Source organism: Oryzias latipes, chromosome 6, assembly GCF_053564925.1.
Source record: "Oryzias latipes strain Hd-rR chromosome 6, Olatipes_Hd-rR_3.1".
In the NCBI taxonomy this organism is placed as follows: Eukaryota; Metazoa; Chordata; class Actinopteri; order Beloniformes; family Adrianichthyidae; genus Oryzias; species Oryzias latipes.
In genome coordinates, this window is record NC_136242.1 from 30,981,417 (window position 1) to 31,008,176 (window position 26,760).

General features: G+C 40.5%; 3 protein-coding genes across 5 annotated transcripts; 2 read left to right on the forward strand and 1 right to left on the reverse strand.

Annotated features, from left to right (window-relative positions):
- Nucleotides 1-1,627: 1,627 nt before the first annotated feature.
- Nucleotides 1,628-9,828, forward strand: tat (tyrosine aminotransferase). Its single transcript, XM_004069824.4, has 12 exons — nt 1,628-1,768; nt 2,270-2,574; nt 2,672-2,776; nt 2,913-2,980; nt 3,085-3,243; nt 3,964-4,102; nt 4,196-4,248; nt 7,067-7,219; nt 7,408-7,536; nt 8,084-8,167; nt 8,929-9,027; nt 9,129-9,828. The coding sequence occupies exons 2-12, from the start codon at nt 2,277-2,279 to the stop codon at nt 9,267-9,269; spliced, it is 1,428 nt and encodes a 475-aa protein (XP_004069872.1). The 5' UTR covers nt 1,628-1,768; nt 2,270-2,276; the 3' UTR covers nt 9,270-9,828.
- Nucleotides 9,829-10,103: 275 nt separating this feature from the next.
- Nucleotides 10,104-21,956, forward strand: zgc:56622 (aldose reductase-related protein 2). Of its 3 annotated transcripts, XR_013656477.1 has the most exons (12): nt 10,104-10,311; nt 11,315-11,407; nt 11,897-12,073; nt 12,157-12,273; nt 13,215-13,292; nt 13,719-13,835; nt 15,663-15,775; nt 17,170-17,257; nt 17,325-17,408; nt 17,511-17,593; nt 20,100-20,278; nt 20,994-21,956. XR_013656477.1 is itself a non-coding variant. In XM_004069825.5 (11 exons), the coding sequence occupies exons 1-11, from the start codon at nt 10,294-10,296 to the stop codon at nt 18,345-18,347; spliced, it is 1,002 nt and encodes a 333-aa protein (XP_004069873.1). In that variant the 5' UTR covers nt 10,104-10,293; the 3' UTR covers nt 18,348-18,563. The 3 variants fall into 3 exon arrangements, 2 of the variants coding, with proteins under 2 accessions (XP_004069873.1, XP_020559897.1); XM_004069825.5 differs by lacking the exons at nt 20,100-20,278; nt 20,994-21,956 and adding an exon at nt 18,314-18,563; XM_020704238.3 differs by lacking the exons at nt 20,100-20,278; nt 20,994-21,956 and adding an exon at nt 18,314-18,563 and having other exon boundaries at nt 10,141-10,311; nt 11,927-12,073.
- Nucleotides 18,138-26,760, reverse strand: klhl36 (kelch-like family member 36). Its single transcript, XM_004070172.5, has 9 exons — nt 26,467-26,760; nt 23,671-23,742; nt 23,255-23,449; nt 22,769-22,891; nt 21,359-21,580; nt 20,976-21,281; nt 20,024-20,251; nt 19,789-19,946; nt 18,138-19,658 (listed from the first exon to the last, which is right to left on the reverse strand). Exons 2-9 carry the CDS (start codon nt 23,722-23,724, stop codon nt 19,085-19,087), a joined length of 1,860 nt encoding a protein of 619 aa, XP_004070220.1. The 5' UTR covers nt 23,725-23,742; nt 26,467-26,760; the 3' UTR covers nt 18,138-19,084.

A 26,760-nucleotide genomic window follows, 5' to 3' on the forward strand; every position in this document is an offset into this window, starting at 1 on the left:
CTTTAAAGTTATGTCACTCGAACCATGTTTTATGAGTGGAGACGTTAGCCTTTAGTGGAACATCACCAAACTTTAAGTGGACAGTTTTGGCACCCCACAAAGTTGATACAAAAAAAGTTTATTTATTTATTTTGGGCCTTTTCTGATTCGATGACTGTTTGCTATTTTTGTTTCAGTGGCTTTTGGAAACTGGACTTGAATTGATTAAAAGACCCACTCCGATCATCTATTGATCTGTTTTCAAAGCGTTCCCAGTGATCTTTTAGTTATAATTGACGTTCTTAGCCTAAATTAATAAAAATAAAAATAAAAAGCAACTTTTTTTTCTAAGACATAGTTTCTGTAGAGTGGCAGGGGTTCATTAGAAATTGACCTCTGAGTTGTGGGTGGGACTGTTGCCCTGCACTGAGCTTCTCTTCTTTTCCCATCATCCCTTATACTCCCTCTTTTCACTTTACAGTCCATCACAACCCCAACCTAGTAGTGGTGCAGCAAAAATGACGAGCAATATTGGATAGGAGCTATCCAGACGCACAGTTTAGATCCAGATTCCCACTCAGGGGAGAAAAACAAAGATGTATATGGATTTATTTGTCTGCAAGTGGATGCATCTGAATGAAGCAGAGCAGGGAGCTTGTGGCCCGCCAACTGTGGCACCTACATCAGGGCTTCAAACTTTTATGAACAACATTTTTTTTAGTCTGCTCCTGATTCACGATTTGAATAAAAGACTGAGAAATGCAATTCCAAGCTTAATTTTCTTCAAACAAATGTCCTTCATCAGAAGACAAATGTTACAAAGCCATGTTAAAAACACCAAAAATGTGATTTTCATGGGATTTTATGATTACTAATGCCTGTCTGATTATTACAATTTTAAATGTGCTGTAGAGATAAAATTAAGTAAAAGAATCTGCAGATCAGTATGTGTTGTGCACTTTCCCCCCCTTTGTTTTAGTTTATTAGCTAGATTGTTTAACATTATAATAAATTCAATCAAATAAATTTGAAGTTGCTTTGTAAAAAACATTCATCTCTAAAAAATGTTTTTAATATCATAGACTATAGATCCTTGTGCACGTAAAAACATTATTTAGTTCAGTCTCTGGGGCTCCCAGTATCTTATTTTTTGGTGGAAAAAAAACGTCAGGTGTTCGTCTGAACCTCAGTTCAGGAAACACGCAGTTGCGTCATTTATTACACAACATCTGCGCGCGTGGTGTCATCCAGCTCCACGGGGTCACGACTCTGAATCCTCTAACAGATAAACACAATGACACCCGAAGAGGCTGCGGGCCGCTCACGCGCGTAGTGCATTCAAGATTCCATTAGGATGCTTTCCAAAAAAGCTTCTGGGATGTGTGACCCTCCTACAGAGGGAGAGAGGCAGTAACTGAGGCACAGACACATCCACGTTTTATGTTCGGTCCCGCGCGCCCTCAGCCATGACGCATGACAACTAAACTCATTGATCCTGCGCGCGGCGCGGACTGCGCCCCCCCCCCCCCCCCCCCCCGCGCGCGCTCCATAATTGATACCATTAAGGTGGTGTGGATCAGTGATGGCTCTCAGTGATGCAAAGGGGGTGTATTGGCTCAGCCCTCATCTTCCACCAATGGAAACAGGACGAGGGTTCGACACCCATATTTAGGAGAGTTTTATGGGGAGGAACCTATATAAATGCATTCAACACTCTTCTCTGCATTCGCTCTCAAACCTGAAACATCTGTGCATCTTACTTGGAGACAAAGCATTCAATTTAACCAAAGTAAGTCGATGATTTTTGTCTTTTTATCATATGTAAGACATAAAGATAGTTATTGTGGTTATTTTAAAGCAAGTTTAGGATTTTCTGTTCAAAAGTGGCTCAACTTTTAATCATTTATTAAATAAATTTTTACCAATTGCTTAAAAAATCTAGTTTGGCCAAATATTTGGAATTTGTATCTTTTTTTTTAAAACATCGATTTGATTTCTGGAAGAGAATCTAATGAATGAAATGGTTGCAAACTGTGCCAAAAATAATTGCTTTGCAATTCAGAAAAATATTTATAGGAAACTTTGGGGAAGCTAAAAATACATAAGAAAACTTTTGGGATTTAAGGTTTGTTTTATTTTGTTTAATGATGTTTAAATATTCTGCACACTGAGAGTATCTTATTTATTTGATTAAAATGTGAATCCAAATGAAGTATGTAAAAAGCTGAGAAATACATTATGTATTGTGTTAGGTTTTGCAGCTGATGTTTTCCTCCCGTTTTCCTGTCAGTTCAAAGATGGACAACAAGTCTTATGTGGTTCAGATGACTGGGAATGGAGTTCACGGTAAAACTGTGCTGACGGCCAAAAGCCTGAGTGGGATTGGAGTCAACGGGAAGGGCTTTCACGGGAACGCTCTGCAACACGTCAACGTGAACGGCAGCCTGTACCCGGCCAAGGTGAAGAGCCGCAGGCTGAGGTGGGATGTGAAACCATCGGAGATGGCCAACAACACCCTGAATCCCATCAGGGCCATTGTGGATGGAATGAAACTCACCCCAAACCCTGAAAAACCCATGATTGCACTTTCCATAGGTAAGTAACAGGCTGTTGGCTACAAATGAGGAAAAACAGAGTCTGTGCAATATAGTGGGTTGAATACGCCATAAATTTGTTCAAATTTAATCGTTAGGCGATCCAACCGTCTTTGGAAACTTGCCTACAGACGATGCAGTGATTCAAGCCATGAAAGATGCCATTGATTGCCAAAAATACAATGGCTATGCACCTTCTGTGGGTGAGTAAAGTCAGAAAAAACACAACCGCATACACAGAATGAGGTTGTATTCAGAAATGGAAATGACGAAATGTTGGAAGAATTGTAGAAGAGATGGTTGTGCATCACTGCTGACGTGAACTGATCGTACTCCCAGGTTACCTGAAGAGCCGGCAGGCGGTGGCCAACTTCTACAGCATCCCACAAGCTCCACTGGAAGCCGAGGTGCTCACTCTTCATCCATTTTAGTCTCCATGACGACGCTGGTTTATAAGAAAGTGAATAGATCTGTGGTAATACAGGGGCTTTAACCATGTTCCCTCTTTCAGGACGTGATTCTGACCAGCGGCTGCAGTCAGGCCATTGAACTTGCTATAAATGTCCTGTGTAACCCCGGGGACAACATTCTGGTCCCGTGCCCCGGCTTCTCCTTATATAAGACTCTGGCTGTGTCAGTGGGGATTGAGGTCAAACTCTACAACCTGCTGGTAAGCTAAGGGTAAACGTTTGGATTCTGTGATCTAATGAGTGTTTGATAAGTGTTTAAATGGGAAAATCCCTTTTCTCCAAACAAATTGAGAGGTTTTATCTATAGGTAAATTAGTCCATTGGAATAATAATAATAAGGAAAAGCTGGTTAAACCTAATATTTGAAAAACCAGTTCAGCTTTGTCTTAAACTAATTTATTGATTCAGGCCCAAAAAGAAAGAGTAAGGAAAAACTTGTCAAATTACAGTTAAAGAAACATTTTTCATTTAATTCTCATCATTTAATGTGTGGGAACCTTAAGAGCATCAAGATGTTTGAGCAAAGGTATATTTTGAGGGTCAGTTTTATATAAAAAAAGGAGACTAGGCACCATAAATGCTCTGCCTTAAAAATGTAAAGTGTTATTTTTATGTGTAGAATCTGAAAGATTGATTAGTTCCAACTTAACAAAAATGAGGAAAAAACAAAACATATACTAATTTTAAACATGAGAAGAAATGCATTTAGTTTTCAAAATAGTTTTTTTTATGGGTGACACTCTGATTAAACACCCTGATTGCTAAATGGGCTCAGATTTTGCCAAAACATTACATAATTGATGTATTTCAGGCTGCTTGTAAAGCAAAGGCACTGAACTAATTTCAAAGTATTTCTTCTTTTGAGGAATATTCTGTTCAAATGAACCGGTAAATGCATGTGTTGTTTCCTTAATCTGCAGCCGGATAAGTCCTGGGAGATTGATCTGCAACATTTGGAAAGCATGATTGATGAGAGGACTTCCTGTTTGATTGTAACCAATCCCTCCAACCCGTGCGGCTCCGTCTTCAGCAAGGAACACCTGCAGAAGATCCTCAAAGGTCCGTCACGCTGCTACCCAGCCTACCTCAAGGAAAAAATATACACAAATATTTGAAACATCTGATAAAAATGTCTGTTTTTGTTTGTTCTAGTGGCATCCAAATACTGTGTTCCCATTCTGGCCGATGAGATCTACAGCGATATGGTGAGCACGACTGCATGTTGGCACAAATAGCATCTCGATAGAGGTTGGCAGGTGGACTTGGCTCTGGGTAACACCAGCGAGGCACATTTTTCTCCCTGGTGACAGCAGAGATTCTGTTTGAGTTGGTGGCATTTGGCCCCGCTTTGAATTATGGGTTCACAAACCAAAATCAGCAGAGGGAGGATTAGGGGCCGTGTGACAGATGAGCAGGAGCCAGGAAGGTCAGCGGGGGCAAGCGGAGGATGTGAGACAGAGTTGCTGTTTTTCATTCAGACAGACTGTTAAAATGTGCTCTGCCATTCTAAAATGATGTCATTATTGAGACTTTTTTTAATATAAGCTATGTAAAACTATGTAAGGATTTTAGACATATTCTGACACAAACATGATAATCTAAAATAATCAAGCGGTTTGGCTTCCAGTGTTGTCATTACTCAGAATTTGTTTTTGCCTCGTTGCTACACATCGATGAGTTAAACCTTTAAAAACCTTAGAACAGTTTATAAAACAGTCAGTTACTTAATTGACAAATCAGGGACTAAGATTTAGTCCAGAGTAGTGTTCTCCAGAACCTAAATCCTTTGTGGTTCCAAATCATGCTTTTTTCCTTCTCCTAATCACAAATGGAATTCCTCAGGGAACCATCTTGGGGCCACTTTACTCACATTTTATATGATAAGTTTCCAATACAAGGACATTTGTCATCGACCCAATGCATATCCATATTGTAAGTTTATTTGAGATAAAGAATTAGACTAAACTGCATCTCAGACTCTACAGGCCTCAGTTTTCATGTAGCTGTTACTGCATCAGAACCAAAAGTGCAACAGGAGAGCGGTGATACTCCGGTTTAGTTTGTTGCTGCTGGATTATGATAACTTCCAGTCACTGAACTAAACGGATTTGTGTACTGACGTTTTCCAGGCTCTAATGCAATGATGCTACAGTGGGCAGCCAAAGTCCAGACCTTAACTCAAATACCAGTAATCAGGTCTTCGTGATCCGATGCATGAAAACTGAGGCTTTAATCCTCAAAGGTCCAACAAAGAGACGGAAAATCAACAAAAACAAAGACGGGCATGGCAGGGGTGGAAGTTATCTGCCGATAAGTCATTCTGTTGTTGTCTTCCCAGCTACATGCATTTTTGGTTAATGAAAGTTTTTAAGCATTTCTACACTAAGACTTACAACAGAAAACTCATTTATGTTTTATACTAGCCAATAAACAGAAAGTCCTCACACTTGGGAAACTGGTTTAGCATGACATAGGTTTGTGTTTCTGCTTGAAGCAAAGACGGTGAAAAGAATGAAAAATTAATCATTTTAGGGCAAATAAGAACCAGGAGATTCTCACTTTCAAGAATTTTTCTTGAATCAGGATCCTAGGATCATAGACGAGACGCTTCCTAAGACTGTTGGTGATCATGTCAGTTGAGCTGAATTCTTTTAATGACGCCTTCCGCTTTGGTTTCTCTCTTGATGCCTGTGGGTGGAGATGGCCAAACCGTCTGCAGTTTCTGGATAAAAAAATTAGAAACTTCTCTACAGATGAAAGACTGAGTGATGCTTGGAGATTTGTTGAAGCTGCTGTTTACTTTTGAAAGAGTGTGCCCCCCCCCCCATCCACTGGCATCATCTGAATATTTCACATTAAACATCAGCAAACCAGAATGACTTTGCACTTTCTGGCCACATATGTTTGCAGTTAATGCACATGTCTAGTGTGGAGCAACAGGCGGGGGCTACTCTGGGGGGGCTTGTTTGCTCTGCAAAAGGAGGGGGGGGGGGGTGAAGGTGTCTGCAGGGTACAGTAAGACTCGCTCAGCGGGACATCACAGCCCCCCCTCTCCTCTGTACACCCCACAACACTAAACTATATTTATATTTGTCGGGGTTTGACCCCCTCCCCCGGGTTCGTCCAGCCTTTCCAGCAGCTCCAACTTTAAAAAGAGGATGTGGATGAAACCAAGAGCCAAAACGTGCTTGAACTTTTTAAGTTACACAAGCCCATTACGTTTGGTGATTGCTGTTATGTAACTCGTCTCTGCCCGACCAATAAGACGCGGGGCAGTGCCTCATTCCACGGCCTCTTTACGGCGCTGCTGTAATGAAACCCAGCTTCTTGGCTAAAGGACGGCATTCTGGGGGAACTGCACTTCTTTATATTCTTCCCGTTCCACCATCTCAATGATCAAGATTATGAAGAATGTTTCTGTATTTGTTAACTTTCATCTATCCACGCTTCATGAATGCCTTATCACTAAAACCGCTTCCTATTATCTTTTGGTCAAAGCATCACAGACAAATCCCGGTTCAGGGTCATTTTTGGTCACCGTGGCCAAATATTTCCAACTTTTGTTTGCTCTTTCTTTTTTTCTTTACACTTTTTAAACAGCCTCATAGTCTGGGGGCATCTTTTCACAGCTTTTTAATTTAACCTGTTTTTAAATGAAAATATAATTTTTTAAAATGCAAAGTCCTACACTGCAAAAAAAATAAAAGGGCCCCTTAGAAATAAGTCAAAACTTCTTACCCCATTGGAAGATTTTCTTTAAATAAGCAAAAAGAATCTGTCAATGTAGTAAAAAAAAAGTTTATCAAAAATTCCAGTTAATAAAATGTGTTTTCTCAAACTAGGATTATATTGATATTGAAAAACTTTCTTGATTTTTGTGCAAGAAGGCATAAAATTAGACGATACTACTTTTCACTTGCTCAAGATTTAATTTTTGCAGTATTAAACCTTCTTGTCTTCATATAAATTTGGTTGTTTTTGCTTTAAAAACACATTTTGTGCCCATAATTTGTTACATTGAAGGTTTTCCCAGGATGCAGCAGCCCCTCTCTGGCTTGTCTCAGCAGTGACGTTCCCATCCTGTCCTGCGGTGGTCTGGCCAAACGCTGGCTGGTCCCCGGCTGGAGGCTGGGCTGGATTCTGATCCACGACAGGAATGACATCTTTGGCTCTAAGGTGCATCTTCATTTTCCCATTTCACCAAAAGTACAGAGAAGCTTCAGGAAAAATAAATGAACAAAAGTGATTGGGACCCCTAATTTATCAAAAGATTGTTAACAATTGTTCAGGACTCTTCTGGGGCTTCTAGTTGGACTTGATGATGGCAGAGTTGTGACTGTTTCACCTGTGTGTCACCTCTGCAGATTCGTCAGGGCCTGGTGAAGCTCAGTCAGCGGATTCTGGGAGCCTGCACCATTGTCCAGGGGGCGCTGGAGAGCATCCTGAACAACACCCCTCAGAGCTTCTACAACAACACCATCAGCTTCCTGAAGGTGAAGGGGAAAAAATGGAAATATTTTACATACACAGTGATCCTGCATGAAGAGATTTATTTGAATAAACTATAAAATAAAAGTAACGATTGGGGCTTAGCTGTGTAAGAATAGCTTCTTTTGATGCAAGTGTAATCAATTCTAGTTTTAAAGCTGCACTCAAATTTGGTATTTTATTGAGAATGCTAGAATGCTTTAGTAAATTAGCCACTGCTGTGAGCTGATTGGCCTTTTGGCCCCTCAAATATAATTACAAAAACCCAATTTTCTGTTCTTTTGTGTGACCACCGAACCCCATGATACTAGATCTAGCAATCTGTATCATGATTAAAAAAACCAAAACAAGTTTAAACCCTGAGTATGAATTCAACCTTTTACTGCAAGTGTAAAACACGAAAAGAGCTAAAATTATAATGTTAGCGTTCATCATCCAGTGAAATCCGGCCAATTTGGTACATTTACAAATTATCCTATTCTGGTTTTTGTAGTTTATGACTTGAAAAAAAACACACAATGAAACTGAGTCAGATTTTTTTGTGTGTTTCAGTCAAACTCTGAAATCTGTTACAACCAACTGTCCCTTGTTCCCGGCCTGAACCCTGTGATGCCTTCAGGAGCCATGTACCTCATGGTGAGTTTGCTATTCTGGACTAAGATTCACAAATGTCTATACATCCCAATACAATTTAGCGTGTTTTTAAAAGGAGATCATCCCCTTTTTTCATTAAAATGTTGATTGATGTGTCGCTACATAACGTTTTCTCAGGATTATTCAAAGTTTAGATCCAACTATTTTGGTAAAACAGTAATAGACCATATCATAATTGTACAGGGCGGCCGTGGTGCAGCGGTAGGGCGGTCGACCCATGATTGCAGGTTCGATTCCCGCCTTGTAGCCCATGTGTCGAAGTGTCCTTGGGCAAGACACTGAACCCCACCTTGCCTCTGGTGGGAGGTTGGCGCCAGTGTTTGGCAGCGGAGCAGCCACCAGTGTGTGAATGTGTGTGTGTGAATATGTGTGTGTGAATATGTGTGCATGGGTGAATGGGACTGACTGTAAAGCGCTTTGGGCCTTCGAAGAAAGCGCTATATAAGTATACGCCATTTACCATTTACCCCCACATGTTGGGGTATCACTTTATCATGACCATTTCTTTCCATCATTGTCTCTTTTCATCAAACCAAATTAGGAATTTTTTTTAAATGCTCAACAGTCAGACGACAATATTATTCATATTTAGGCCAGCTGCTGTGATAAATAAATGGTTAAAATACACAAATGATATAAGTTATGTTCAATTGTTTTCATATATTCTTCAATATATTATAATTTTAAAGTATATGTTAGTTTAATCTTATTTTTTTGTAATTGTTTTGTTTACTTTTAACCAGGTTGGGATCGACATGGACCACTTTCCAGATTTTACCAATGACGTTGACTTCACTGAACGACTGGTGACAGAGCAATCTGTCTTTTGTCTGCCTGCTTCGGTGAGATGCTCACTTTATTTCTCAAAATCGATTTCATTTCATTCATAGATCACAAAGACATTTTAATTTAAAATTTTTATTTTATTTTTTAAAATATCCAGGCATTTGAGTATCCCAATTTCTTCCGCATCGTGGTGACTGTACCTGAGGAGCTGATGCTCCAGGCGTGTGCTCGCATCAGGGAGTTTTGCCAGCGTTACTATCGCCCCCACAGCTGCGACAGCAATGACCTGGATCAGTGAAGCAGTGGCGCTATTGTGTACATCTCTATGGATGCAGATCTAAAAACAAAAAACAAATACTTTGCTAGGACTCTACAAAATTTAAAATTGGTGTCACAATTGTCATGCTACATGTCATTGCCATGGCAACAAATCCTAAAAGCATGAAGTCTGATGCTGTTCGTTTTCGATAAAAAAAAAGGAGCAAATATTTATGTTTTTCACTAGCATCCAACGTTTCACCACCATCCAACATTAACGTTTTAGTACATACATATAACTTGTGCTTCATATTTCATACCTCAACTGCAGAATCTAAAGGCTGCACAATCTACATGTGATAGCAGGAAGTACATACGGTTATTTTTGTATTAAGAATTAATGACCATTTTTTTTATTTTCTGGCCAGAGTTGGACTGCAATGACTTGTTCTTCATCAGAACTTTCCTTGTAAATAGTATGTATGTTATTGTTTAACATTACAAGTACTTTTGTATTTTCTGCTTTTATTTCAAGCATAAAATGTTGTTTGGTATTTCTTTTTTTATATGACTATCTAATAAAAAATACTCAACCAGCAGTTACTGAAGTTGTAAAGAACTGTATTTTTTCTGTTTTCTTTTTAAAGGCATGAAGGCCATACATCTAAGTGTCACACAGATACAATCTCCCTCCAAGATACACTAAGAAATTTAAAAATATAAAAAAACAAACGATGTCACCAATTTCTGTGTTGAATTTATAATTACACATACTGTAAAGTATTTTCTATGAAGGCCGTCTGCCTGGGCTTTTAGTCCATGCAGTTTGCATCTCTCACCGCTAGATGTCACTGGTGTCCACACGATGGTCTGCCTACTACGGTGGCCGAGAAAGCTCAGCGCGTAAAGTCCATCAAGTCAACAACCCATGAGATGCAACAACTTAAGCGTTCTGCAAACACCGACAAGCGCGACGTTAGCATGAACAACAACAGAAGCGATTCTTAGTGACAACAATTAATGACACAAAGACGGAAAATGGTTCTGACCGAACCAAACAGTCAATGGACCGAACTCTCCAGGTGCGTCAGTAGTCTTAATAAACCCATCTCTCCTTTTCCTGACTGAGCTTTCCACGCGTTTGACAAATGTCATGCATCAAAACAGAGCAAACTAAAGAAAATGTAAAGAGAAAGTAGAAACGGAAATCTGTGAATTTGCAGAATGTAATCTTATCTTAGCTCCAGCTGTACAGCAGCCGGACTGCGGATGGACATGACGTCACTTTGTGGTTAAGACCCCCCACTATAAATGACTACAAAACCATCAACCATAGTGTGTATGTTTGTGTCAGGGTACATGGGCATTTGTGTTTAGTTCTGCATGTGTTTGTACCCGTGTGTGTTTGTGTGTCTGTAGGTTTGTGTGTCCTTATGTATATGGGTGTGAACACAGGTGTGCAGTTGTGTATTTGTGTCGGTTTGAATCCCTGTGCACGGGTCTGTGTCTGTGCAAGTGTGTTTGTGCTTGAGTATATGTGTTTGCACACAGGTGTCTGTTTTTGTGCATGTCTGTGTGCAGGTGTGTAATTATTGTGCCAGTGTGAATGTGAGTGCACAGGTTTTGTGTGAGTGTGTTTGTGTATATGTGTGTGTGCACACAGGTGTCTGTGTTTTTGTGCATGCCGGGGGCAGGTGTGTCTGGTTGTGCTTATGTGTGTTTGTGCCAGTGTGCATGTGGGTGCACGAGTGTGGGTGTATTTGTGTGTGTGTGTGTGCAAGGTGTTGCTGAAACTAGAAAAGTGACCTTTGTGACGGGCCTGCTCTAAGTTATTATTTACTCATAAATACTACATGCTGGTGAAGTTCTCTGAACATTGGACAATAATTAACTCCTGGGATGATAAGGAACGACTGAAGAAGTTCTGGGTGTAGAAACCTATGGGGAAAAAACGGAGATATAGGAAAACCAACAAAGGAAGAGAGTTAAAGCAGAACTAGAAAAAAAAGGAGGAAGAGGAAACCGTGACAGCAAACGCTGCACTTCTCCTTCTGAATAGTTTCTTTTTATTTTTTTCTGCTGAAGGAGATGGACTCGGACGAGGACATTCGGGTGCCCAGACTCATAGAGTTGAACGATGGTTCACGCATGCCTATTCTTGGCCTGGGGACATGGAAGGTACCTTCATCCAAAGATCGTAACTGTTTTGGGTTTAGAACATGCTAAACAGTTCAGTTTTGTAAAAGTAAACGTGCTTTATAGTTAAACAGAGTTTACTTCTTATTAGAAACTGTTACTGAATTAAAATGAAGGCATAACAGAATGTGTTTGTTTTTCTTCTGCTGAAAGGTGTTACCTCTGATATTTTTTTTTCCCTGACAAACGTTTGTTTACTTTTTTATGACTCAGCAACTCGTCCCAAACCAGCTCAGTTTATGATGAGCTTGTGCTGAGTTTTCTGCTGCTGCTAAATGTTGTCCATATTTTCTTTTTTTCTCTTTAAATTTCTTTTGGAGAAAAGAAATAGAGGTGTACTAGGGTTCTTTTTTTATCATAAAGGTGACTTAGAAGCTTTTTTAAATTTTCATTACACTGCACTAGTCTGTATAAAACAACAAAAGGAATTTGACAGGAGTTTTTTCCTCTGGATGTCTCTGCTCCTCACAGTCCTCTCATTTGCCGCCCAACTCCGTCCAGGGAGCCGTGGAGGCCGCCATCGCCGCTGGTTACCGCCACATAGACACGGCCTACAGCTACGGCAACGAGGTGGACGTTGGGCGAGCTCTGCGCTCCAAGATGCGGCAGGGCATCATTCGGCGTGAGGACATGTTCATCGTCAGCAAGGTCTGGCAGGAAATGTTTTATTTCCCGCTTTATGTCATGTTTTCTGATGATTTAATGCTGTTTCATTGAATTCTGGTCTGTAGCTGTGTGAAACCCATCATGCCCCAGAGGACATCCCTCTGTGCCTCAACAAGTCTTTGAAGGATCTCCAGCTGGACTTCCTGGACCTTTACCTCGTACATTTCCCCGTTGGCCTAAAGGTTAAGCATCCGTCTTTAAACTAGTCTACCACCCCACCCCCCCATATTTACTGAGTTTACCTGATTGCATATTTTATTTTAGGAAATTGATGAAGGGGAATATATTTAGTGTGAAAAACATTACCTTTCAACTTGAGAAATTTATATTTTTTTTAATCACCTGAATGGGACTATTCTGCCTCAGTTTCCTGAAGGTGATCAAGTAAAAGTCAAATTTTTATTTAAATAACTAAACGACTTTATTTCATAACAGAAGCCAGTTTTAAAGACCCAATCTGATTAAAATTGTGTCTTTTTCTTTGCACTTAAGCATTTTTTTTTGATGATGGAAGATATAAATTAAGAAAAGCAAGCGTAGAATTTCTTTATTCAATCGGTCGTGAATCAGAATCAGACGAAAAAAATGCAGTTTAACGATTATTTTTATTTGTGACGTAGAAAATACGCTGGCTGGGCCACGAGTCTGCGTCCGGCTCTGCTCCATTCTGATGCATAAATCCATGTACGTCATTGTTTTCCTCGTTTGAGCTGGAATCTGGATCTAAACTGTACGGCTGGATAGATCTAGTAGTGCTCGCCATTTTTTGTTGCATCTATAATGTTAGCTTGGGGATGTGATGGGAAGGTGTGGCGGGGTTGTTCCGCACCATTGGTCCCATCCACAACTAAATTATAGATTTTGGCTAAAAAGAGCATCATCCTAATAAAAGACCTCTGGGAAGGCTTTTAAAGCTAAAAGAGGATCAAAGTGGGTATTTGAAAGAAGGAGATCGCGTGTTTTATTTTATTAAATGAATATCAGGAGTTTTTTTTTATCCTGTTGCAATGAAACATCACTAAATTTGTTGTTAAGAACTTTTAAGTAATTTTGATTTTTGCCCTTCAAAGAAGTAGTGGAGTGAGGACGAGTTCCTTTCATTTGTCTGAACTTTTGTCTGCAGAAAGTTGGGGATGAACTTTTTCCAATGAAGGATGGAAAAGTTTTGACCTCTGACATCGACTATGTTGATGTGTGGAGGGTAAGTGCTCACTTTTGAAGTCGCATTTGGCCTCTTCCAGGGAAATTTGAAGTTGACTGTTTATATAACAAGCACATCACTAAAACCTTTAGTGTTCAGTTTAAAAAAAAAAAGTCTAAACAAAGTCTAAAACTTTTAAACATTTCATTTTTAAATCTGGAAATTGCTTTTGTTTTTCTAAATGTTTTTTCTTTTCTTTTTTACTAAAAAAGTAGGAAATATGGGGTGCAGCTGAATGATTTTGGTTTCTGAGATTAAGTTTTTGTGACCCAGTTTTAATAGATTTGACTGTGTGGATGCAAACAAAACCTCAAAGGAGCTAGTTAATTTACATTTTGGGGATTTCTGTTACAGTACTACAAAGATGACAGAAGAGTAACATGTTCCGTTAAAGTTAATCAGAAATGGATTGTCTCCATATTTCAGGGCATGGAGGCTCTGCAGGCCTCCGGGAAGGTGAGAAGCATCGGCGTGTCCAACTTCAGCATCCTGCAGCTGGAGAGGCTCCTGGCTCTGTGCAGAGTTCCTCCTGCTGTCAATCAGGTGGATTGTATTTTTGTTGAAAACTCTGTTCTTCTTTCTTTTAAACTCTGATTGTATTCGTTTTTAAAAGTAGAAAAAAAAAGCATGGTGCAGAAATCTTTCCTGCTAACCTTGGTTCGTTTTAGAGACGGACTCTTAAAGGTCGTTCTGCTCATTTACCTGTAGAAAATAGAGAATTGTTGGTCATAATGGTCAGCAAATACCTACAAAAACCCAAATATAACTCAAAAACGTCAAGCTGATGTGTTGGATTGTGGAAGATAAGGTTGGTGGTCTACAGAGGAGGTTTCAGTTATTTATTTCTTAGCTGAACAATGAACAGAAATAAACTTTAAAGGGGTTTGGGGCTCCTCTGCACAGACGCTAGACCTTCACTTCATCTCTGAGGCCTTCAGGATTTGTTGATGACACTTTGGGCTCCTCTAGTTGTCCTTTACAGGTTGTTCCTGCAATGGGTTAAACTGAAATTTGTCATGTTTGCCGTTGGGGTGTTTAATTTTTATTCAATGTTATATGTTTAGGGTTACTTTGGAGTGCTTCATGGCTTTTCTGGCTTAAAGCAAACATGCTATCACAGATTTGGCAATAATCAAAACTCCCCCAAAGAAATTGTGAAACCTTATAGACAAAAACACCAGAAACCAGCCTGATGAATGGCAATAATTTGTACTAAAATGATAAGCCACTTTTGTAATAGTAAAATTACTGGTTTCTCAACTAGACAGACAGAGGCTAAAGGTGTCCTTCAAACCTCACCTGACTCCTGCAGCAGTCCTGCACCGCAAGGACCAGATTGTTTACATATTCTTGTTTTATACTGCGAATCTGAGCGGAAATGTCAGCCCTGCCAAAAACTCACCAAAATTTGCACACACCTAGTACCTGGTGAAAATTAATTATTGACATAGTGAACAACCTCTCACAAAATAAAAATAAAAATTATATATATAAATCAGGAGAAACCATCAAAAAATGATTGGGGCCCAAATCTCTTATGAGGCTCAAAAACAATATTTCAAAATCTAGTAACGAAACCAAAACCCAAGTATACAAATGAAGTTTTAATGCTATTATGGGATGGCCACAGGACCTATTGTTTGCTGGCCCTTCTTTTGCAAAGTGTAAAAATTGTCAGTTATCCCATTTTCTCACAAAATGACAAAAAAAAACACACTTTTGTTAATACGGTTTTCATTACCTTCGTTGACCTTTGACCTCAGGACGAGGCCGCCATCTTGAATTTTCCAAAATAAATATCACTTTTTGCATCATCTGCAAATCACCTCCTATTTCCTCGATCATCATTCGGAAAACATATTGGTTTTAAAGTTTGTTGATTATGAACGACGTTAGCGTGGCGAGCTAGCAAAAGTGGTGTTCCCCTGTTGCTCATGTATTTTTTACCGGAATATTGTGAAAATGTAATACATGAATCCCTGGCTCCAGCTAAACAAAATGATATGAACATTACTGGATGAGGGTGTTGTTAACAAAACACCTCAGTTGCAGAGAACATCCAAAAATGTACATTCGGAGATTCTTTTAAAAATTACATCGTTTTTTTCGTCACCCCCCAGTGAGCAAAAAATAAACTGATTGCTATGGAAATAAACCCAACAGAAAAGCCGCAATTTTGAAAAAAGTGTTAACGAATTTGTTTCCTGACACTCTGACTGGGGTGGCAGGGGCAGTGGGGGAGAGTGAGAGGCGTGCAGCCTGCACTCAGCCAGTGAGGGCGGGGTCAAAGGGGGATTGCGAGGGCGGGCAGTGCATGCGTGACATAAAATTCCGCTGGGGGCTTTAATCTCTCATTATTTCTTCTAACAGGTTGAACTGCACCCCTACTTGGTTCAGGCGGACATGATAGAGTTCTGTAAATTAAAGAACATCGCCCTGACCGCCTTCAGTCCGTTCGGTTCGCCCGCAAGGCCTCCAGACGAGTAAGAGGTTCCTAGTGTCTGTAAACAAACCAGAAGCTCTGAACATGTTCTAAACATTTTTTGTAACTACACACAGCAGGACAGAGTTTAGGAAAAAGGTGAAGAGTAAAAGCAGGTTGGAACAGGTGGAGGAAGGTTTCAGGTGTGATGTTTGACCAAAGAGTGTCAGCAGGAATGAATGGAAAGGTGTTGAAGCCATGTTGGACTCTATTGCTGAGAGACTAGGCAGAAGGTTCTCTTTGGGAATGACAAGGATGGACGGGATCTGGAATTAATCCATCAGAGGAACAGATCCTGGTAGATGTTCGAACAAAGGAAGGACAATGATGATGCTGGTAAAAGGATGCAGAGGTTGGAGCTACCAAGAAGAAGACCTAAGAGGAGGTTCATCATCATCTTTTTAGAGCGCTTCACCGCAATAAAAAGGGAAACAAAGCCCTAAAAGAGTTAAAACAAAATGAATAAATAAGTGAATAAAAATTAATAAAAACCCGAAGGTAAAAAAACCCCATAAAACTTAAAATGTAAAATAAAATGTCTTAGCAAAATCTCACGCTTGGCTTTAAAAAAGGGTCTTGAGTCGAGTTTTAAAAATGAATAGTGAAGATTCTTGTCTAACATTTAGCAGCAAAGCTTCAGAGCTCAGATAGAAAAAGCTTGTTCACCCCAACACTTCCTACTTCCACGGACAAGCTGATCGGCTGAAGCTCAGCAAGATATTGAAGAAAAAGGACATGAGGGTGGATGAAGGAGTGTGCAGAGAATTATGCAATCATCCTATAATATGTCTCAGTTTGACAGAAAAACGTAATATTACTTTTATTTTTGTTATGTCAATAAAACTATTTAAAAAAAAGATTATTCAATGTAGCACCCTCTAAAAGGAGCAGCCAAAGAAATAATATCTGGTATCTAGATGAGACCCTGTGCAGCAAACCCGAAATCAGGGGTGTCAGACTCGAGGGCCGTCATCCTGCTGTTTACCTGGATCAGGTGTGCTTTGCCAATAAGATGCTACAATGGCAGGTTAGCCTGAAAACATGTGGGAAACTGACCCTCATGGTCTGGAGTTTGACTCCATTACAATTTAATCTGCAACGGCCCTAATCTACTGATTAATCTACTGATTTAACATTTTGCATCTTGTTAACAATTTCTAGTTTCTGCTCTTGTTTACTTTTTGCATCATTTTTGCTGTGAATGTCACATTTTGAGTCACGTTTCTTTTTATTTTTTTTGCTTTTTTCTGTATTTGACTTCCTTTTGTTTTCTGTCTCTGAGCTATTTCTGAATTTCCTTGCTGGATCCTTCTTTCAATACATATTTTAAACCACTCTGGATGACTGTAGATGCTTGATTCTTGACACATTGAATTTGCTGTTGGTCCCTCAAAGGTTCAAATGTGGGACTGATCCACACAAGCTCCTGGAGGACCCGGTCATCGCTCAGATCGCAGAAAGGCACAGACGCAGCGCCGCACAGGTGCGTTTCTGCTGCAAACGCCTGTAGTGTTTTTGCACGTCTGCCTCTGACGGCTGTTTTCTCTCAGGTGTTGTTAAGGTATCATATCCAGCAGGGAGTTTCAGTCATCCCCAAGAGTGACAAACCTCATCATATCATCCAAAACACAAAGGTAAGAACTTACTTCAAGTAATTCAACAGATTAGTAAAAAAAATCGAATGAAATAAATTAGTTTGCTCCATATTTATAAATCATCACTTCCAATGTCTGCAGATCTTTGATTTTCAACTCAGTGAAGAAGACATGACGACCCTGAAGTCCCTTAATCGAGGATGGAGAGGCTGCAGGATAGAAGAGTGAGTCTGATGTGAAGACCTTTTCTTTTGGATGAAACTGTTAGATGGGCTTTAATCAGGATCAGTTCAAAGTAAAGGAAAAACCAGATTGTAAAAAAAAAAAAATTTCAGAATAACTCAAGAGGACACATTGTAAACTGGAAATATAGAAGATTTAAAAAGCATCACATTTTAAAGGTAAAAAATTTGAAGAATTATTGAAAACGTTGATTTAAAAAAGTATCAACTTGTGACGTCATGTACAGAAAATAGCTGAAGTCAATTCAGTCGACTTAGTTTTGCAAAACAGATGTCGCCATGTTGGGGGAGGAGTCACTCCAGTCCAGTTCTCAAAGACGATGGACACAACAGACTTTGTTTTGGAGTGGAAATTATGTCACCTCCTTCGCCCCATGTCAATCATGTCCTGGTAGCCAATGGTCTCAAAGCTCCGCCCCCAAATAATGATGGGGTAAACTCTGAAAACCAAATGTCTGAAATGGAAGCAAAGAATGAGAAAGAACTCGAGTTGAAAATATAAAACAGCAGTAATTACAAACAAACCTTTTTAGGTTTATCGTTTATTCAAGTTTAGTATTTCAAACTTTCACTATTTCTTTCAAGTTTACAATCTGCATTTTGGAGTTTAAATCGTTTTTTTTTCTGTATCCAATATTTTCTTTTACACGGATTGGACCCCAGACTTTGGTACTGAACACAAACATTTGTTTTTCTCCTCAGATTAAAATCCCACCCGTACTACCCCTTTGAGTGAGTCGCCCCAGAAGAAACCACACAGTATTGACTGCGTCCAAAACCATCAACACACTGTTTACACATTAGAATAAAATGAGGCAAAAACAGTTTTTTATTTTACTACAAAGTTTGAGCAAACTTTAAAAAAAAAGCTTTTAATATAATTTACAGTAGTGCCATTTGTGTAACATTTTTGTGTATGGATGAACTTCAGATTAAAACATTTGATCCTTTAGTTAGGAGTGTTTTATTTGTAACAGAAAAACCTTTTTTTCTTTTTCTTTGCAGATCAAAAGGTTAAATGTAGAACTGCTGATATTCAGACAAAGGCAGCTTGTAGGATCCCATGCAGTCATTGCAGAGAAAAATAGAAAAGCCTTAGAAAAACTATGTTCGCTCTTATTTTGCAGGTTACCTGTGGTTTTAGTAGGAATGCACAGATAACATGTATAAAAGAAATTGAAGAACATTGTCTTAACCTTAACATCAGCCTCACCAGCCTAGATTATTCCTGAATCGAGTTCTGTGAAACCTTCCTGTAACCTAGGATCATTTGATTTAAAAAAACAACAACAAAACATTTGTAACCACAGATATAAAGTAACGACTGTTTATCTCACGGTTACTCATGTTTAGAAAAAAAACACATAATTTTGGGACTAATAATACTTTCCCTTGCTTTTTCAGAGCTGTAAAAAAAAAAAAAATCAGATTTACAGGCAGGAGGAAAAACCAAAAATGGCTTCAGCCATGCCGTTACGTAGGTCCAGGTCTTCCTTTTATGTCTCGTCCTATTTTCTTCTTCTCTGGTAAGGGTGACGGTGGTAAAGGCTTAACGGTGCACACGCACGCCGACGCTCCTGCAATGCGTTTGGGCAGGTCCGGCCCCCTGGACCAGCAGTTCTTGTCAGGGTCGTAGACCTGGGTGACTCTGGAGAACGCCATGCTCTCCCAGCTGTAGCCCCCCAGCACAAAGATCTTCCCCGCCCTGATGGCCAGTCCTGCCTCGCTGTTGGGCAGCAGCAAAGGCGCCACCTGGGTCCACTGACCGCCACAGGGGTCGTAGGACTCCACCTGTAGGATGTCGAAACGCTCAGTGGTGTCTGCGTGGTCGTCGCTGCCTCCGATGGCGTAGATCAGGTGGTTCAGGGAGGCCATGCAGTGCCAGCCCCGCGCCACAGACATCGGCTGGCATTCCACCCACACATCGCCTTCTCGTGACGGATTGTAGCTCAGCATGTCTCTGCGGTACGGACCGATCTGATAGTCGTGACCCCCTGAAATGTAGACAACACCACAATGGACCGTACCAGCGTGTCCGTAGGTGAAGCTACAAAATATGAGATTTTAAAGGTCAACGAGATGCAACAATGAGCAAATCAAAAGGCGAGAACATCAACGGAGGGAGAGCTGGACTGGACTGCAGCAGCTGCGGCAGTCATGTGATGCAGACGTCTCACCTGGGCAGACCTGTCACGTAGGACCAGCAGTCCTCCGCCGGACAGTACACCTCCACAGAGGACAGAGCTCCGGTGTCATTCCTCCCTCCCACTGCAATCAGGCACTCTCCCACGGCTCCCAGGTAGAAGTCCACCCGTCGTTGGTTCATCGAAGCCCCCTGACAAACGTCACAGCAAAAACGAGCATGGCAAACACCAAGGGAGACGACTTCAGTGACACCATTTCCAAGCCTACCCTGCTCCACTGGTTGTGCCGAGGGTCGTATCTGTACAGCAGGTTACAGGCAGCCTCTCCTCCGTTGTCCCTGCAGGAGCTGCCGCCCGCAGCGTAAATGAACCCCCCCAGCACCGCCAGGCAATGGTGGCTCCGCTGCGCCGGCAGCTCGGTCTCCACCTCCCAGATTCCCGTCTCGCCGTCGAGTCGACAGACTTTGGAGCTCAACTCCTCCCCGCGCTCGAACACCTGAACAGGGAAGAAGAGAAAGACGAGGTGAGCAGTACTTAAAGACCCACTAGGATCATCTTTGATCTATTTTCAAAACGTTTCCATTGGAGTTTTAAGTTTGATAAGGCTGTTTTTAGCCAAATGTCATTTTTGAGATATACTTAGATGCAATTTTGAGCTTAATTTTCTTATTATATGCCCTCCATCATCAGAAAAAGGTCACAAAAGAATTTGGTTGTTTAAAGACCCAGAATCTACAACATTTCTATATTTTAATAAAATTAAGATCAAAATTTCATTTCTCTTTATACAATTAATTGTGAATCAGGAGCAGACTGGAATAAAAATGCTGTTTGACAAAGAGATTATTTGAGACGTAAAAAATCCGCTAGATGGGCCACAAGCTCCCTGCTCCAAATTGTCAGCAACGGAGAGTGGAAAGGGGGCGGGGTTGCTTAATCTCAATCCTGCCCACGACTCAGAGGTGAATTTTCAAGGAACTTCTAAGAAACTATTACCTAGAAAACGACACTTTAGCTAAAAATTGAATAATCACAATTAAAAGACCGCTGGGGACGGGTGAGACTTTAAATAAAAATGGTCTTTGTGTCTTTGAGCAAGGCATCTAATCCTACACTGTCTTAAATAAAGAAACCTGCAGATTTCTTTATTGAAGACAGTTAAGAGCAGAAAGATTCATCACAACCCAAAGTCCAATAATCTACACTCATTACATTCCCACCTCTCCTCCAATCAGTAGCAGCTGCTCCACTCCGCCCCTCAGCGCCGTTCTTTGGGTTTGGAGTAGCGGTTGAGCGCTCAGCCTGGCGTGATATCCCAGCGCCTCCTCCACCAGCGCCTCGCAGCCCGTCTCCTCCGGCAGCAGAGCGCGCAGCGCTGGAAGCACCCGACTCACCAGGTCTCCTACCGGCATCAGCGGGAATCGAATATGGGAGAGGAGCTGCCTGGCGTGGGTGGTCCGCTCCGGGGTCTGGCTGAGCCACTGCAGGGCGGCCTGCAGCAGCGTCTGCTCGCTTTCATGCTGCACCTGCCAGTGAAGAGCAAAAAGCTGAAATTCACAAGGAGGGGGCTCTATTAAAGAAATCTCCCACTCCCGGCTTTTACCTGACCGCTGGACAGGTAGGACGTGAGCTTGTGTAGAGTGATGTTTCGAAGAAAATCCGGAGTGAAGGAAAGTGTGGCGAAGCGTGCGAGGATGAAGCTGTCGATGAAGGCGTCGAGCCGCTCCAGACTGTAGAGCTGAGCCAGCTCCTGCAGGTACAGGTAGTTGTCCTCGCTCACCTCCCGCTCCAGGTACTGGCAGCAGAAATCCACGGCTCGCCACACCTGAACGACACCGTGTTTGTAAAACAAACGTACAAACGTGATACGAGGGACGATCGGAAACCGGTGCCGTTTGTGTCCCACAGTTTTACCTCAAAGATTTTCACACAAAAAATTACATTTTAAAACCAGAAATGGTAAGATCAGTGTAACTCTGCATTTTAGCACATAATTATATTTTGAAAATCTAAAAGGGACTTTTATCGAGTATAGAACGAATAATAATAGTAACTGCAAACTTTTTCTGCTTATATAAACACTTTTCTTTTTACTCTCATCCAAAAAAATATAGGAAAATGCTTAACTTGTTTATAAAATGGAATTATTTTATTATGTCCCTCTGTTTTGTTCAACCCCATAACAGTCAAAACTCCACACTCAGCAATGAGTGGTTGGATTGGGGGGGGTTTAAACCACTAACTAGATCCTGAGCACTGCTGAGTCTGCAGCTCACCAATATTTCATTGTTTCTATTTTCAGATTCAAGCTTAACCTTTCAACTCATGCAGAAATATATTTGGTTTTGGGAAAAGTAAACAATTGTCTTTGGAAAATACTGTGCCATACAGTGTGCATATCTTAACTAATATGAGGCCACTATATTAGCTAAAAATCTTCAACTAGGTAACAAAATGAAAAAACACTGTTACTGGGTTGGAGGTTGGAAAAACAATCTAGAATCCATAAAAATGTATAGAAATATAAATCCATAAATAAAAATAATCTACAATAAAATGTACTTGGAGACAGGGGATTCCCACGGAACTGCAAGAATTTATTTCAATAGAAATATATACAGTTTTGTCCCGTTAAGGTGTTGAATTTATAAAATAAAGTGACAAATTTTATGATTCTTGAGATTATATGACTATGGTGGCATAGATAGATGCAATATCCAGTAACCAGAGAACTTATTCAGAAAATAACTCTTATAATACATCTGACTGTGTATTTAATATACAGACATGAGAGAAAAAAACAACAATATTTTATTGCACTTAAGTTATTCAATCAAAATGGTCTTTTAGAAGTTACAGTACTCACATAAAGGGTGGATAAATCCTTCCTGTAGATTAATTACTGGTGTCAAAGTAATTGTGATTTTAAAAACACACAGAAGCAAGTAAAGGTATAATGACTGTAGAGGAAGGACATGAGGAAATTCAAAGATCTCCAATTCAATGGTTTTACCTGCAGGAGGTGAGCAGCTTCCAACACAAAGTCAAAGTTTCTTCCATCGAGCATCAGCTCTCCGCTGTACAGGAAATCCACCACCGCTTTCAGGCCCACGTAGGACATCCCAACCAGCTCCACCTGCACACAGTTCATTGTGCATGAAATCTTTCTACTTTGCATGTTTAAAAGCACTTCACTGATAAAACTTTGGCAGGATTCCATTAAAGGACAGTGCAGTAAACCGCTGGTGATGCTGCAGATGTTAAGATCAAATTGTTGTTTAGTTTCAAATGAAGAGTGTGTGGTTTCAGCAAATTCTAAATAAGAAAGACACAATCTACACATTTTCTAGTCTTAATGCATAAATAATTAGCTTTTATTGTAATATATCCGGCTATATATCTATTATTTTATCAAGATTAGCCTAGTTTAAGTGATTTATGAAACAACAAATGAAGTGGATTTTGCTAGCAGGTGATTGCGGTGTGTTTTTCCGAATACCTCCTGCTGGTGCTCCTCCTTCATCCCCAGGGTGAACATCGCGTGGAAATAAGCGCTGGAGACGGCTAGCAGGGCCTTGTGCGCAGGAACTCGCTGGTCATCTGCGATCAGCACCACGTCACAGAACTGATTATGTTTCCGTTGCTCGTTGAGGCCCTGCAGCACCTCCATGGCCTGGCCCACTGAGGAGAACATCTGCTGGCACAACATCACAACTTAGACGCAACAAATCTGGCTTTCAACTCTGTGGAGTTTGTAGGAGACATTGGTGCAAGTAGAACACTTAATATGAAATACATCACATATTGAAGAAAAAAATTAACTGTGCAAGTCTATTAATCTACAACTTAAAGGCAACACAAGTATGCGTCTCCAGGTCAAACATTAAAGTGAACTGAAAACAAAGACAGGCTGACCTTGGAAGTCTCACTGATCCTGTGGAGTCGAGACAAGCGGCCCGGTTTATCCATAATGTCTCCACGGACCGGCTGTGTGTTCAGAACACAGAAGGTCCACTTTTAATATTTTAAAATAGCATTAAGAACAGCTGGAAACACCAATCGCATGTGTGCAAAGAAGAAGAACAAACTCAAAAAAGCTACTTTTTTTTTCTTCCAAGAAAAGAGTCGGGATAAAACAAAAACTGTTATTTTCAATTAAAAATATATATATTTGGAAATTAATGAAGCAATATTACTTCAAAGGTAGTTTCTAATACCACCCTCCAATTGTAATCTGAATCATTGTTTTTTCAATTTAACAACATTTTTTGAAATACAAACAAGTACAAACAGTAAAAATGTATTGTAGCGACCCGGGGGTTAGCGCTGCCTTCAGCCCCAAAGGCTCATGGGAAGTGGGGAGCTTTAGGGTGAAACCTCGAGTCAGAGGGTTGTGTACTGAAGTCAAATCCATGCTGTGTGGGCTGTTAGGGTGTGCTAGATTAAGCAGACTCTGCGCTCATAGAGATTCTCCAGTGCTCTGACTCTTCATATATACTTGAGACTGATCGGGGTCGGGCAGTGTATGGGGCACGCTCAGCTCTCCAACAAAGCCATCTTAATTATCAATTGGCTTCAGCCACCCCACGAAAGTGACGGTCCGGCTGGATTGTTACAGTATATACAATTTTTTATATTGTGTTGAATTGATCAACATGTAGATCAATAACAGATTTTGCGTTTTGGGCTTTAGGACTGTTGATACATCATGAAGTAGACCTCTCTTCTTCTACTTCCCGGCGGATTCGTCAAGGTTTCATAACAAGTTTCTTATTATTGTTAATAAAATTCAAAATAAAAGTATGGAACTTTGAACAACACAGTAACAATACTAATAAATTGATGATCAGAAATAGAAATATAACCAAAATCAGCTCTAAAAGAAAAATGGAACAATCTGTTTTTACTATGTTCTACAGGGGCCTGTTTCACAAAGGAGGTTAAGTGTAAACTCTGAGTTCATAAACCCGGAAATCAGGGAAACCCTGGGTTTTCCGTTTCAGAATCGGAGGTTTGTCAAACCAGAGAAAGCAGAGTAAGTCAAACCCGTTTCTGAAAGAGAGTTAACTTTTACTCGGAGTCAGTATCCATGGTTACTTATGCTGTGAACCTAACCTGGTCGGGAGCAGGTTTTATTCTCCAAACTCGAAGTTTTTGCCGGTCCCCTCCCCTTTTTAAAGACGAAGCGGTATTTCTCGCTTTAACCTTCATTGCCCACATTTCCGTCACGCGATCTAAGTGACAAGAATGGCTTGTCCTTTTTTGGAGGACCCAATAGACGAGGAGGCTGCATTAATTCGTAGAGAATTACATTTACGTCGTACGAGGATTTTGAGACCTCGACTCGATGTTTTGTCATTTCCCCATACGTTTTTGTTTAAGCGTTACCGTTTTTCGTTGCAGTCAATTACATATACAAAATGAAAACAACATTAGGTCTTGCTATGTAGATGTTTCATATGTCAAATATTGTCAACAAAGCCTACATCCATGACATGCTCACATTTGACCTGATTGAATTATGTTTTTATACTTCATTTTTAGCTGCTGCCATGTTTCTTTTAATTCCTGCAGGATTGCATCTACATGAAAATGAAATCAGGGACATTGAATTAGATTAATGTAACAATTACTTTTTGGAAACACAATTTTCTAGCACTGCTTACTTTCTTAATCCCATATAAACCTATACCACTTGATCAATACAGGGGTAGTGTTGCAGCGTGTGTGTGCTGAGCGGGGTGCAATCCACGAGAGACAAGGGGAGGGGCGATTGCAGGTGCAGATGGGGGGGGGGGGGGGTGGGGTGAGCACGGATGAGGAGGACGGAGAAGGTGTCATTCCCAGAATAACTGTTTTGGAGTCATTCTTATTCCGCTCTGGAGGTTGAGGGTTTCCAACGGGAAGTGAACCCCGAAGGAGAATTCCCTTCAGCCCTGAAGGAAATCTCCCCTGCGCTTCTGACCACTGTCGGTCGGAAAGACGAGAGAAAAGAAGGAAGTCTTTGCGCAGCGAAAGGTTCAACAGTAGACAAAAGTTCACTTTTAAAAACACAATTGCATGTATTAATATTAAAATGACCAACGTTTGCTAGAGGGGAAGGTTAACAATAAAGTCCTCTAAACATTATCGACGTTAAATGCATTTTTCCCCAGATTGGTTCTGAACACTATGCAGCATTTCATGCATTTACACCAGGAATAACACTTCAAAAGTACACCTAAATATCACCATTTTTTATTTCACACCTTACGCTATTTAAAAAGTTATTACAGTCAATATTTATAACAATGATTTAAATGCAAACTTAGGCATTAACTTGAGCAGCTATGTTTTCCACGCTAACTGTCTCTGTTTTGCAGATGCAGCGGTGTTGCTTTTCTTCTGGAATATGTTCTCATATTCACTGCAACTCTGCAGCAGCACGTCAAGTTCAGCTGGCGAAAAATACGCAGACCTCTTTGTTTTCACGGTTGCCATGGTGACTCGTGATATCTGCGCTCCATTGATAATGGCTTCTTATAGTCGCGGTGCTCACGCTCACCTCCGAATCAGTCCACTCAGAGTTGATTGATCTAACGCGGATCAGCTGCTCTGAAACTGAAAACTCAGAGTTGTCAATCTCTCGATTGACCAACTCAGAGTTCAGGTTTGACCTCAGAGTTGGTTGAACCTCCTTTGTGAAACAGGCCCCAGGTGAGCTTGACTTACATGTTGCCGCTTGTTCTTCAGTTTTCAGGCAGAACCATGACTTACTGCTGCTGCGGTTTTATGCGAAACATTTCCCTGAGAAATTTACATAAAATAAACGTTTTGATAACGACGACATCTACAGTACGAGTACGTCTGATCCTTTATAATAGATCATTTGTTTTTAAACTGTTACAGTCGAACAACTGACGTGTGTTTTTAAAATTAAAAGATGAGCAGCACCATCTGACAATGTTGTTAGTTTAGCTAAAAGCTAACCCTCTTTGTTTGTTTCCTGTTGAGCTTTTCAAAATA